Source organism: Tupaia chinensis, unplaced genomic scaffold (genome assembly GCF_000334495.1).
Source record: "Tupaia chinensis unplaced genomic scaffold, TupChi_1.0 Scaffold000646_1, whole genome shotgun sequence".
Lineage (NCBI taxonomy): Eukaryota > Metazoa > Chordata > Mammalia > Scandentia > Tupaiidae > Tupaia > Tupaia belangeri.
The window spans coordinates 1,995,168-2,008,653 of record NW_006160167.1 but is presented as its reverse complement, the minus strand read 5'-3'; the positions used below and the strand labels follow the sequence as shown (position 1 = coordinate 2,008,653).

At 36.3% G+C, this 13,486-nt stretch overlaps 1 protein-coding gene across 2 annotated transcripts in view; it reads left to right on the top strand.

Moving 5' to 3' along the window:
• Nucleotides 1-13,486, top strand: part of VPS13B (vacuolar protein sorting 13 homolog B) — an 806,861-nt gene that overhangs the window by 69,965 nt on the left and 723,410 nt on the right. For both annotated transcript variants that reach the window (XM_027776225.1, XM_027776226.1), the window contains 5 exons: nt 892-1,160; nt 6,168-6,263; nt 6,975-7,097; nt 7,563-7,700; nt 8,524-8,611. In XM_027776225.1, coding sequence (XP_027632026.1) covers nt 892-1,160; nt 6,168-6,263; nt 6,975-7,097; nt 7,563-7,700; nt 8,524-8,611 — 714 coding nt within the window. The remainder of the gene's footprint in view (nt 1-891; nt 1,161-6,167; nt 6,264-6,974; nt 7,098-7,562; nt 7,701-8,523; nt 8,612-13,486) is intronic.

The window sequence follows — 13,486 nt, the reverse complement described above, 5'->3', positions numbered from 1 at the left end:
TCTTGTTCCCTTAATCATTACGGGTTATATCTTTCTTCTATTTTGCCTGCCTGATAATATGTAATTGGATGTAAGATATTGTTTATTTTATCTTGGTGGATGCTGTATAATTTTGTCTTCCAATGAGTGTTTAAGTTACTTGGAAATAATTTAATTCATTTAAGGCTTCCTTTTCAGATTTATTAGATGGGATCAGAGCAGCTTCTAGCTTAGGTCCAATTTTGTTGACTGTTGAGTTATTCTGAATACTTGTCTTGATGCCCTGTGAATTAAAAGGCTATACTTTTTTTCCCCATCTGTAAAAGAAAATATTAGCATATCTTATCCACTAATAAGAAAGTCTTACCAACCTAATATTTTTCTTAACTACATACAGAGGTTATTTTTTGGGTTAAATTTACATTCATCCTTTGGGATAATTTTTGTTTTGGGGAGTACATTTTGCCTAGAACCACTTGCCATTTTCTTTTTCCACATAGTATTTTTTTTTTTTTTGGTAAAGAAATATTTAATTTATTATTATTATTATTATTATTATTACTATTTTTAAAAATTTACTATAGGGCACATGAGAGAGAGAGAATGTGAGAAAGTAAGCTGCTGGATCCAGGACATGAACTGCAGCTGGCCACGTGGGAGTCCAGTGACTTAACTACTATGCCAACTCCTTGGTGTCTCTCCACAGAGAATTAACCTTAGTGTATGAAGCGAGATGAACACAGTACACCATAAGGAAATTTGAGAGTTATAATGCTAAGTTAACTATTTTAAATAATGATAACCAGTATATTTGTTCATATTTTGTGTTAGAAAGAAGGATGTGATAGGAACATTTTTTCTTCCTCATTAAACCTCTTGATTTGTTTAATATGACTTTATTTTGATTGATAGGTGCTGAAGATGAAACAAGAATTGATATACAGTATCCTGTTCAGTATAAAGGCCAAGAATTGTACTCACAGCAAGATGATGAACAAACACAGGGATGGGTATCATGGGCCTGGTCTTTTGTGCCTGCAATTGTGAGTTACGATGATGGTGAAGAAGACTATCTTGGGAGTGATCCTACATCAACCATGCATCAGCAAAAATCACAGACTTTGAAGGATCCTATTGTTTCTGTAGGATTTTACTGTACGAAGGCAACTGTGACATTCAAAGTAAGTTTCTGTTCTCTTGCTGTTAATATTTCTGTCAACTTTAATAGTTAAATTTTGATTGCTAGTGAGATACTCGGTTAGTTAGATTTGTTCACTTCATAAAATTATATGGCCCCTATGTCTGAAATCTTTGAATACTGATTCCTTCCTACTTTCTTAAGGTTTTTTTTTTTTTTTTTTTTTTTTCCTAGAGGGCATGTGTATTTCCTTTAGATTGACAGAGAGAGAAAGACAGGAAAAGTGAGAAATCACCCCCCCCCCAAGGAAGATGGTCATGCCACAGTCCCTTTTCTTTTACCCTTCTTGTGGGATTTTGGGCACCCATATACATATGCACATGTGGCCTATGTGATTTTTCAAGTCGCCGGGTCCAGGACTTGAACTACACAGCCAGCCATGTGGATCCGGCTGCCTTAACCTCCTGCTGGCTCCCACTTTTTTTTTTTTTTTTATCAGCCTTTATTTCTCCCAACTGAATCATTCAGTTGGCATATAAATGTGCCTTAATATTCCTACTAAAAAAGAAACACCAAAAAATTCCCTTGAATTCATGTACTCCTATAGCTGCTGTTTAATTGCTGTGCTCTCCTTCATAAGAAAATTTCATTACAGGGTGGTTTATATAGTTTCTCTCTCTCTCTCTTTTTGAGAGAGATTTTTTGCTCTAGGGTGTGTGCACTTGCTGGAGAGACAGAGCAAGACAGAGAGACAGAAAGCAAGAAACCACCCCCCCCCCCCAAGGGAGAATGGCCATGCCACAATCCCTTCTACTTCATTCTCCTCTCAGGATTTTGGGCACACATGTGCACGTACTTGCTGTGAGTTTGAAGCTGCTGGGTCTGGGACTCAAACCATTGTCAATTAGGTAGGAGTCTAGCAACGTAATCATTATGCCATCTGGTAGTTCCAGTTTTTCTCTTTTCTTCCCTTTTTTTGACTCTTCAAGACAGTCTAATTTCTTATCTATTAATAGGTTCTCTTTTTAAAAGTTTGTTAATTTATGAGACAGATTTTTTTAAAAAATTGTCATGGTGTGTGTATACTTGCTAGAGAGAGACAGAGACAGAGACAGAGACAGAGAAAACATCCCTTAGTGGGCCATAGTCATGCTATAGTCCTATTCCTGCCATTCCTGTCTCCATCAGAATTTGGGCCCACACACCCTACTGTGTTTTTCAAGCCACTGGCGCTGGGTTAAAACTGTGGTTGGTCATGTGAGATCCAGTTCCTTTACGCACAGGGCTGAACCACTGTACTAAAGGCCTGGCCAGAGACTGAGTTTTGAGTATCTTGTCATGTTGGGATCTTCCTGTCCCAACTTGTTAAGTTTGCTAGGACTACACGTTTGCACCACTGTGCTTAGCCTGTTTAAGCTGGGACCAGAATTGAACCTAGGCTTCATTTTGGCCTTCGCCTCTGAGTAGCAGCATCTTAGCTACAAGAAGGAGCCATTGTAGCTGAGCCGAAGTCATCTTCTAATTCTCCTTTTCAAGCAGTATTTAACATACTTTTACAGTTTCCCAACTAAAAGAAATGAATATGGGCTGGCTCCAAGGCCTGGTGGTAAAGGTGAATGGCTCCCACAGGGCTGATTGGACAGTTAGTCTTGTTCTTTCTTTCTCTTTCTCTCTCTCTTTTTCTCTTTCTCTGTCTCTGGTGAGCACACATGTCCTCTGGCAGTTTAAAAAGCAGACATTTTCAGTTATTCAATATTTTTTAATATGACAGAAGTTGAAATAATATACAGAATAGGTTTCAATGAAAGTTTATGTCATGACTCAATTTATTTACAAGTTTCTTTATATTAAATTTAGGTAAAAGTGATAAAAATGCATGCCTTAACTGTGCTGTTTTAACACTCATTTATTATTTCTGAATTCTTCCATTGGAAAAAAATTATTTTTGTAATTCAGTTTATGAACTTTGATCAAATTAAAGGAATAAGGGTCAATCTGCAAAAATAAACCCTGAAACAATAAAATCTTTAGAAATATAGTAAAAAGCTAACTTGATGATCATTGTTATTAGGTTGTCGGGAAAGTCATGTTGTATTTTTCTATGCAAGAGAGAGTCATGACTTTTCAGAAAACCCAATGCTGTCCATTTTGAATGAGTTTGTGAGTGGGCCCTCTTGACAGGCTCCCTATGTTGTGATTGTCCCCTTAGCTCTGCCACCAGCTCCTGGCATGTTCAGGCAGATCCAGGCAGTGGTCCTAAGAGCCTTCCAATATGGCCTTAAGCTTCATGCAGCGGCACCTGTAATTACTGAGTCACCAGAAATGGACCTTTTTCAATGTTTTCTCCCTTTAAGTTTAGTTTTTCATTTCCTGAGGGGAGATGAGACACTTACTTTCAGTATACATTTATGATGGAATTTTAGGATTGCTAGTTAAGTACTATCTCCTGTTTGTTTTTTTTTGTTTGTTTGTTTGTTTGTTTTTGCTTTTGGATTTGAGTTGGTACATTTCTGTTAATTTATTTGATGAGAACAGTCATATTCAACTGAGTCAATCAGAATAAGGCATTTATGTATAAAGCTTGTGTAGAGATTTTGGGAATTATTTGTTATTAGTATATCTATTTAGGATTTTGAACTTTTATGTTTTTCAAAGGTTTTTCTAAGGAAAATATGTTGATATATAGGATAAAATTAAAATTCATTGTTCAGCTTGGATTTGAAGAATGTATGGAATTAATTTGTGGTTCATATTTTAGTCAGAAAATAAGGTCATATTTCTGCATTAGCATTTTGAACAGTTGATACCAGTCCAACAAAAATCATGCCAAATTAAATGTAGCATTTTTCTAATAGTGTTTAGAATTGTTCTTCTAGTATTTTAGTTCTTTTAATCAATTAATTGCTTTTTTTCTGTACAATAATCACAGTCAGCTGAAAGTTGATCAAGTTAAAGGAAATTCAACATAAGGTTTTTAGATTATAGAATTGTATTTTAAAACAGCAACATCATATTTATTAGTACTGGAAATGTCCAAAACATAAGGGCTTATGTTATCTGGAAAACATAATAGATAAAAAAAAAACTTTGATATGAAACGAGATTAATTACTTGATTTTTATTATATAGAAATATTCATAAAATTGTAACTTTTTAGGTCACTAGCTTTTATTTGACTTAAGTGAAATGCTGGTTCTTAAAAATTGAGATTTTTGGGGACCAGCAGTTGGCGTAATGGCTATGTCGCTAGGCTCCTATGTAGTTGACCACAGATCGAGTCCCGGACCTGGTAGCTTAAACTCAACGCTGGGCATGTATGCGTGTGTACCCAAGATGCCTAGAGGAGAATGGAGAAGGGATTGTGGCGTGGCCATCTCCCCTGGGGGTGATTTCTTGCTTTCTGTTTCTCTGTCTCTCTGTGTTTTTGGCGATCGCACATGCCCTATGCAAAAACCCCTCCAAAATGAATGAATGGATGGATGGATATGGTCTTTGTTTTTAAGATCAAAATAAGGGGACCAGCACTTAGCATAATGGCTATGACGCTGGATTACCATGTAGTCAACCGTGGTTCGAGTCCCAGACCTGGTGGCTGAAACTCATGCCGGCATGTGTGCGTGCGTGCCCAAGATCCCAAGAGGAGAATGTAGGAGAACAAGAGGAGAATGGAGAAGAGATTGTGGTGTGGCCATTCCCCCCGGGGGGGGGGGGGTGATTTCTCATTTTCTGTCTCTCTCTCTCTCTCTGGCGAGCGCAAACGTACTATAGCAAAAACCTCTCCAAAATAAATAAATAAATAAATAAAGATCAAAATGAGAATAATTAAATCATGGGCAAACTCAGGCAGAATACCTATTATTCTTTCAAACAGTCTTTCTATTTTGAAATACTTGTGGAATTACAGAAAAGTTGTAATTACAGAAAATTTATGTATACTAGTTAGTCAGTTTTCCCTAAAGTTATGCTGAGTTATCACAGGTATGTTTGTTGCAACTAAGAAGCCAAAATTGATACATACTGTTAGATTTTAGTCTTTAATTGAATCCTTTTTCTGTGCCATGACCCAGATCAGGATACACATTGCATTTAGAAAAGTACCCTTTAAAAATGAAATTCTCTATTTTTTCTCCTTAACTGTCAGACAGCATGTGTACCCGTTAAAAAGAGAGAGAGAAAGCACCTCATAGTGAAGCATGGTCACCTTGCAATCCTTTATCCTCCATTTCTGTATCCTATCAGGACTTTGTACATGCATGCACGTTCCCTGGTGTGCTTTCCAAGCCATTGGGGATGGGATTCAAACTGTGGTTGACCATACGAGATCTGGCTCCCCTTGCTGTGCTTAACCACTGCGCTGAAGGACTTGCCTTAAATTATTTAATTTTTGATACCTAGAAATACTATGTAGTAAGCTCCAGGAAAGCAAGAATTACTTCTTTTTGCCAGCATTTGAATTAATATTTGTTTTCTAGCAATCACTCAGCAAGTATTTGTTGCATGTATGAATGAGACTACTGAGAATACAATATGAAACATGTTTTGAAAACAAATGCCTATGATCTTGCCTCCCTATAGGAACAAGAAAGTATTTTGTTTAATATTTGTGTTTCTTCACTGCTTGCTTTATTTTTTAATTCGAAATGGTGAGAAATCTTGGAAATGATTGAAAGTAAACATAGTTGAATATATTCATGAATATAAATGAATTGAAGTTGTAACATACTTATGTTTTGGCAGGATATATGAACTATTTTATAAGTATAGGACTGTTACTGCAAATAGTTTCACTTTTTTAAGCCCTATTAAGGAGGAGTTAAAAAATTGGTGTTTCAGGTCTCTATATGAGAATTCAGACTAGCATATTCAACCTTTATACCGTGGATAATCTATTACAGCTGTTTGGGTTGCACCTGTTTTCCTGCTTGATAATTAAATTTCCTGAATATAAAAATTGGCTCTGTTTTCATCATCATAATGACATTTTATTGTCATTTATTACTAATTTTGATTTACTTAATATTCTTATTTCTCTAAATATCTTGTTTCTTAGCTCACTGAAATGCAAGCAGAGAGTAGTTATTACAGCCCGCAGAAAGTAAAATCTAAAGAAGTAATGTGTTGGGAGCAAGAAGGAACTACAGTTGAGGTAATCTTTCAACATTGGACATGGATTTTTAAAATTTTTGAATGGTTCTTAAACTTAATATTTAATAAATAATGGTTTTTATCATAAGTTGCATATTTGAAATATTTAAATTTATATTTCTATTTTAGGAATTAATATTACTTAATACTGTAATTATTACAGTTTACCATAATAAGACACATTAATTTGTGCTTTTTTAAACATTTTTTTTGCCATATGGTATGTGTACTTGCCAGAGAGAGGAAAAGTGAAAATCGCCCACTGGAGTGATGGGCACACCACAGTCCCTTCTTCTCTATTCTCCTCTTGCAATTTTGGGCATACACGCACCCACACCTGGTGTGATTTTTGAGCCACCAGATCTGAGACTCAATCGTGGTCAGCCATTTGGGAGTCCAACACCTTAACCAACCTGCTACCTGCTGGCTCCACATTAATTTATTCTTAAGTTTTTAAATTGTGTGTGCTTATGTGTATGTGTGCATATTAATAATGTTCATGAAATGCCAGTCATTAAAAATACAAAGCTTTGAAGATACAGATACAAGTAAGATGTTTCTTATTTTAATACATTTAATGATCTAAGGAGAATAAATTTGGAAAGACATAATCATACAGATGTTTGACTACTTTAGAAATTCTACAAAGAAAGATGGTAACATTTTTAAAAATTGAAGTTCTATAATTCTAATATTTTCTTTCCTCTTATAGGCCCTTATGATGGGAGAACCATTCTTTGATTGCCAGATTGGATTTGTAGGTTGCAGAGCCATGTGCCTTAAAGGAATTATGGGTATTAAAGATTTTGAAGAGAATATGAATAGAAGTGAAACTGTGAGTCAAAATCTCTTTCCCCATTTGGATAGGATGTAGGGATAATGAAGTGCTTATGGAAGTGTTTAACCATATAAAATCTGTTAAACTACATATATCTCTGGCTTGAGAGGGGAGCTTTACTGTTTCATTCTGCATTTTCCTGAAAGAAATTATAGAGCTCTAGGGAATTTAGAAAGTTGGTAGCACTTAACACCTGGACAGTAGTTCCAAATATTTTCCAATTCATAAATGTTTCTTCTTTCTTGTTTATGACAGCTACTTGAAATTTCGTTGTGGTTGGCTAAAATAGTCTTTGCCAAATAGGTAATGAAAAAGGAGACTGAATTCCTTGTCTTTTTACAGGACCTGAAGTTTTAGTGATTTATATTAACTACCGAGCGGGTGTTATAAAACCAGCGTTTTGTTTTCTTTAACAGTCTAATGATTTTTCCTCCTGTTCAAAAATTTTGCATTTGTTTTCAGGAAGCCTGTTTCTTCCTTTGTGGTGAAAATTTGAGTACAAAAGGTTTGACGTATCTTACAAATTCATTGTTTGATTATCGAAGCCCAGAAAATAATGGTACTCGTGCAGAATTTATCTTGGATGCAGCTCATCATAAGGTCAGAGAATATATACTTTGTCGAGCCAAATTCTAGACTGTAATCAAATGGGCACATTGCATGAACGCTTGAGTTGGTCATCTTTCTTCTCAAATGCTAGTTATTTATTGAAACATTTAGAATATTTTGTCCAGCGTTTATATCTACAATGGTTCCAGGAGTTGACAGCGGTCTTTAATTTTATATGGTATATAACCATAGTTTATTTATGACTTACTGTTAAAATAATCATGAAGGAAACATGAGAATAGAATTTTTGTCTTCTAATTTTTATTACTTCTTAAGTATGGGATTGATGGGAAGATAAAACGAATTTTCATTTTTTAGTATTGTTTGAATTTTTAATAAAATATTTTATTCATATATTTGTGGAATATTTATTAAATCTATGGAGTACATTTTACTTTCATGATTAAAAGTAAGGCATTTAATGCTGACTTGTGTAAATGACATAAATTTAGAATATTTCAGTTTATCTTTAGAATTTGAAATATTTAAGGATGCACTCTATTTGAGAATGTACTTTATTAGACTAATAGCTTTGTGATAATAAAGGTCAAGTGTGTACTCTTTACTCCATTGTAGGTATTCATTAACTAGACATTATTGATAAAGTGGTCAGAATATTTGATAGAATTGTGTTCTTTTGTTTGGTGTACAGTGGAGGTAATATTAAATTTCTTAGAAGTAAGTTCCTTGGATAACCTCTCTTCTTTTGTTTTGGTAAATCCTTTGAGTTGATACACATTCTATGTAAGGGTACGTGTCTGTTAGGTTTTATGCTCAAAAATTCTTTCTGTACAATGTTTGCTCTGTTTGGCAGGAAACATACACTGAAATAGCTGGAATGCAAAGGTTTGGTGCTTTTTACATGGATTACCTATACACAATGGAGAATAGCAGTGGCAAAGGTACTAGTTTTTTTGTTTCATGTTTCCCTTTCCTTGAATCCTTGAACAGAAACAAAAGCTACTTCAGAATCAGTTGGTTGTTCCCTAGATCCCGAGAGGAGAATAGAGGAGAAGGGATTATGGCGTGGCCATCCCCCTGGGGGGTGATTTCTCGCTTTCTGTCTCTCTGTTTCTGTCTGTCTGGCGAGCACATGCGCCCTATAGCAAAAACCTCTCAAAAAAAAAAAAAAAAAAGAATCAGTTGGTTGTTATATCAGATTTACCTTTTTTAAAAGATTTTCTGCTATAGGGCACATGTCTTCACCAGACATAGACAGTGAGAAAGTGAGAAATCACCATTCAGGGAAGATGACCATACCGTAATCACTTCTCCTCCATTCTCTTCTTGGATTTTGGGCACACATGCACATGCCCCTGATGTGATTTTCAAGCCAGGTTTGGGCCTAGGACCACAGTAGGCCATATGGGAATCCAGCGCCTTAGCCACCATAGCACCTGCTGGCCCAGATTTACCTTCTTATACTTTGAGAAATGGTTTCATATTAGTGTCATGTTAGAATTTTCTTAGATTCTTGACATTGACAATTTTAATCCTTATGTAGCTGCTGAAAATGACATTTTCTGTAAACAAGTAGAATTAGTTTTTACAGGGACCAGCAGTTGGCATAATGCTACGTAGCTAGACTCCCATATAGTCAATTGTGGTTTGAGACTCGGACCTGGTGGCTTAAACTCACGCCAGGCAAGTGTGTGTGAGTACTCAAGGTCTTGAGAAGAGAATGGAGGAGATGGGATTGCAGTGTGGCCATCCCCCAGGGGGCGATTTCTCGCTCTCTCTCTCTCTCTGTTTTTCAGGTGAGCATAAGCACCTTATAGTAGAAACCTCTCCAAAAAAAAAAAAAAAAAAAAAGAAAGAAAGAAAAGAATTAGTTCTTAAATTCTTAAATGTAGTAAATACTGAAATTTTTATACATCAAATTTCGTATTACATTAACTTCTCAAAAATAATAAGCATTTTCTTTTCTGTATTAAATACAATTTTCAGGTTATAATGATCTTTTCATTAAAAAAGAGTTATATTTTCTTTAGAGAGATATTTGCTAGAGGGTATGTACACTCACCAGAGAGACAGAGAAAGCGAGAAATCACCCCCTAGTTGGGGATAGCCATGCTGCAGTCCCTTCTCTTACATTCCCCTCTTGAGATTTTGGGCATGCATGCACACGCGTCCAGTGTGAGTTTTAAGTTGCCAGGTCTGGGACTTGGACTGCAGTCGATTACGTGCCAGTCCAGCAATTGTTAACTATTAGGCCATCTGCTGATCCCTAGAAAAGAGTTTGTATGGGGCCAGCAGGTGGTGAGGTGGTTAAGGTGCAGGACTCCAATGTGACTGAGCGACCTGGCAGCTTAAATAATCATGCCAGTAGACACAGGTGCTTGCTTGCCCAAAATCCGAAGAGGAGAAGAGATTGCTTTGTGACTATCCTCTCCAGGGGGGTGATTTCACACTTTCCCTTTCTCTGTGTCTTTCACTCTCTGATGCATGTACACTCTCCACGGCAAAAATAAACTAAAAGGGGGGGGCTTACTTATTTATGTGCCATAGGGCACATGCATTTGCCAGAAAGAGACAGAAAAGAAAAAGGAACTTATATTTTTATTTATCTTCATTGTAATAAATGATGTAATACATTACCTGCATTATAAAGTAGTATATAAATCAGTTTAGTAAGTTTCCTGTGCTACTTTGATATCAATAATAAGTATCTTCTGACAATTATTATTTTTTTTGTTACCTACTTGAAAGAATTCAGCATTTTAAAAACTAAATTTGGGCCGTTACTGGTGCAGCAGTAATAAGCTGTTCCAGAGAAGCTGGATTCTCATGGTGAATTCCTGACCAGTACTGACATGAACTGGGCACATGCATGAGCACTCAAGGTGCGATGGGCTGGAGGAAGGGGAATGAGGCATGACCAGAACTGTGGAGAGTACCCCCTACTCCCAGATCCTCCCATTTCCCCATTGCATTCATGTGTTCTATCATTCATGAAAAGAACAATTAATTGAAATGTTATTAATATAATTCTACATATTATTGATGTGAACTGCTACCTTTTTAGCCTTTTCTATTTAGGGATTTATTGCAAATGTTTGGGACTGAAGTAGATAGCTGAAATATAATATGTAACAGAAAGATGATAGAAACAGTGAGTTTTAGAGATAAAGTAAGAGATAAAATTGAAACAAATGATTGAATCACAGAATAAGGATGATGAAAGAGGCATCATAGTTTATTGCTATTTTTAATCTGAATAACTTGGGAAAGTGTTGGTGTTAATTCAAGGGAATGCTGGAATAAAAGAATTCTTGGTTCTGAAATTATTTTGTTGAAGGGTTATTTTTCTAGTTCCATGGATAGAGCTAAAACAGGATCTTTTTTTCTTTGAAGGTATGTATTTTTTACAGAAAGACTCATAATGTTTAAATCAAATACAGGCAAACTTTAATGAGAACCAGTGAGCAAAGAAATCAAGAAAATCTCTAGTGAAAAATGGCAACTAAAGATAGTAAAGATATATAGTTTCTCATCAATGAGACTAGGGTTCTTTGCACACTGACAGCACAAATGGTTGGTAGAGTTGGTTTGATAGCTTGCATATTCCAGAAAAACTGAGTCCTTCCTCTGTAGATGGAAGAAGATTCTCTAACAGGAGGTATAGATGTACAGGTAGACGGGGATAAGGTGATGGAGCTTCTGGGTGTTCTGGGGAGACAAGTTTTTTTGTTAGGCTGTTTTGGTTATCTTCTTCACTCTTAATAAAAATATCCAAACATTCAGGGTGCTGGAGTGGCCAAATGTATTGAGGGTGGTCATAAGTAAATAATGTGTTGAAGGTAGCTAAAGGCACATCACATATTTCAGACAAGCTGCTGGCATTTAAATTTAAATTGTATCATATCCAAATTTTATTATTTGAGGGGGTATGGGAATATACATTTATGTAGCCTATTGGCTTCTATTAATTTAGAGACAATCTGATGATTTAAAAGAAGGGTCTTGTTATAAGGTAACTTATTTTTTTTTAGGATGCCTAATAGCTCCTAAAGGACTCATAGCAGGGTATTTTCCTTACTTTTTGAGAATCTTGACTTGTAATCAGAGTTCTTGTTATTATCAATTTACTATATTTTGTCTTAATAGGTAAACCTGAAAGTAATTCTTTCTATGGAAGTAATTTTTTATATGAATGATACTTTATTTATACATAATTTCTAATGTGATTTAATAGAATATACATCAAAATATTTATAAGAGTAACTGTATTTTTTTTAGGTCTTTTTTTTTTTTTGAGAGGTTTTTGCTATAGGGCGCGTGTGCTCGCCAGACAGACAGAGAGAGAGACAGAGAGACAGAAAGCGAGAAATCCCCCCCCAGGGGGGATGGCCATGCCGCACTCCCTTCTCATCCAGGCTCCTCTCAGGATCTTGGGCACGCACGCAAATGTGCCTGGCGTGAGTTTTAAGCCACTGGGTCTGGGACGCGAACCGCGGTCGACTACGTGGGAGTCCAGCGATATAGCCATTACGCTAACTGCTGGTCCCTATATTTTCTTTGATATGACAAAGATTTAAGTGTGCATGTGAGGTTAGATTTTTACTTATATTACTTAGTAAAACAATTCTGCATGTTTAGCTGTCTAGTTAAGAATATGTGAATAATGGGACCAGCAGTTAGCATAATGGCTATGTCGCTGGACACCCATGCAGTCAACCGCGGTTCAAGTCCCGGACCCGGTGGCTTAAACTCATGCTGGGCACGTGTGCGTGTGTGCCCAAGATCCCGAGAGGAGAATGGAGGAGAAGGGATTGCGGTGTGGCCCTCCCCACTGGGGGGTGATTTCTCGCTTTCTGTCTCTCTCTTTCTGGTGAGCGCACACGCCCTATAGCAAAACAAAACCTCCAAAAAAAAAAAAAGAGAGAAGAATATGTGAATAATAAAATGAAATAATTTTTATCTGTGAATTTTTATGAAAGTTATTAGATGAATGGAGCCAGCCCTGTAGTATAGTGGTTAAAGGGAGCTTTATCCCACATGGCTGACTACAGTTTGAATCTTGGCCAGGTAGCTTGAAAAACATGCTAGGAATGTGTGTACCCCAAGTCCAATATGGAGAAACGGGAGGGGAGCACTTTTTTTTCTCTCTTTCTCTAACAAGTGAAGTACCCTCTGGTAATTAGAAAAAAAAGAAGGTACAGATACAAATTTTTTTGTGTTTAGTTAGGCCTCTCTATGTTCTAAAAGGCAGCTAGATGTTGGAAAACCTTACTTTCTTCTTTTGTTCAAATAAACAAAATAACTTAAGAATCAAAAATGACTTTTTATTATCCCTTATAATAATGGGCTTGTGTGTTAAAACCCAATCTCTAATATAAGAAGTGTACATGTTATGGGGCTGGCAGATGGTGTGGTTAAGGGTGCTGGACTTCCACATGGCCAGCAGAGGTTCGAGTCCTGGGTCTGGGAGCTTTCTTTTTCACTTTCTCTCTCTCTCTCTTTCTCTCACTCTCTCTTACTCTCTCACTCAGTCCCTCTCTGGTCAAATTAAAATAAATAGATAAATGGATAAATAAAGTTAAAGAATTCTTTAAAAAGTGTACATATTAGATAATGAGAAATGCCTGTAGGTAGAACAAAGATTTTCTTTAGAAAATGGGGCCAGCCAGTGGCATGATGGCTAAGGAGGCTGGATCCCACATGCCAAGTGCAGTTCCAATTCAGACCTGGCAGCTTTAGAATACGCCAGGCACATGTGTGTGCTTACCCAAAATCCTGTAAGAAAGGAGAAATGGAGAAGGGATTACTATTGTGAC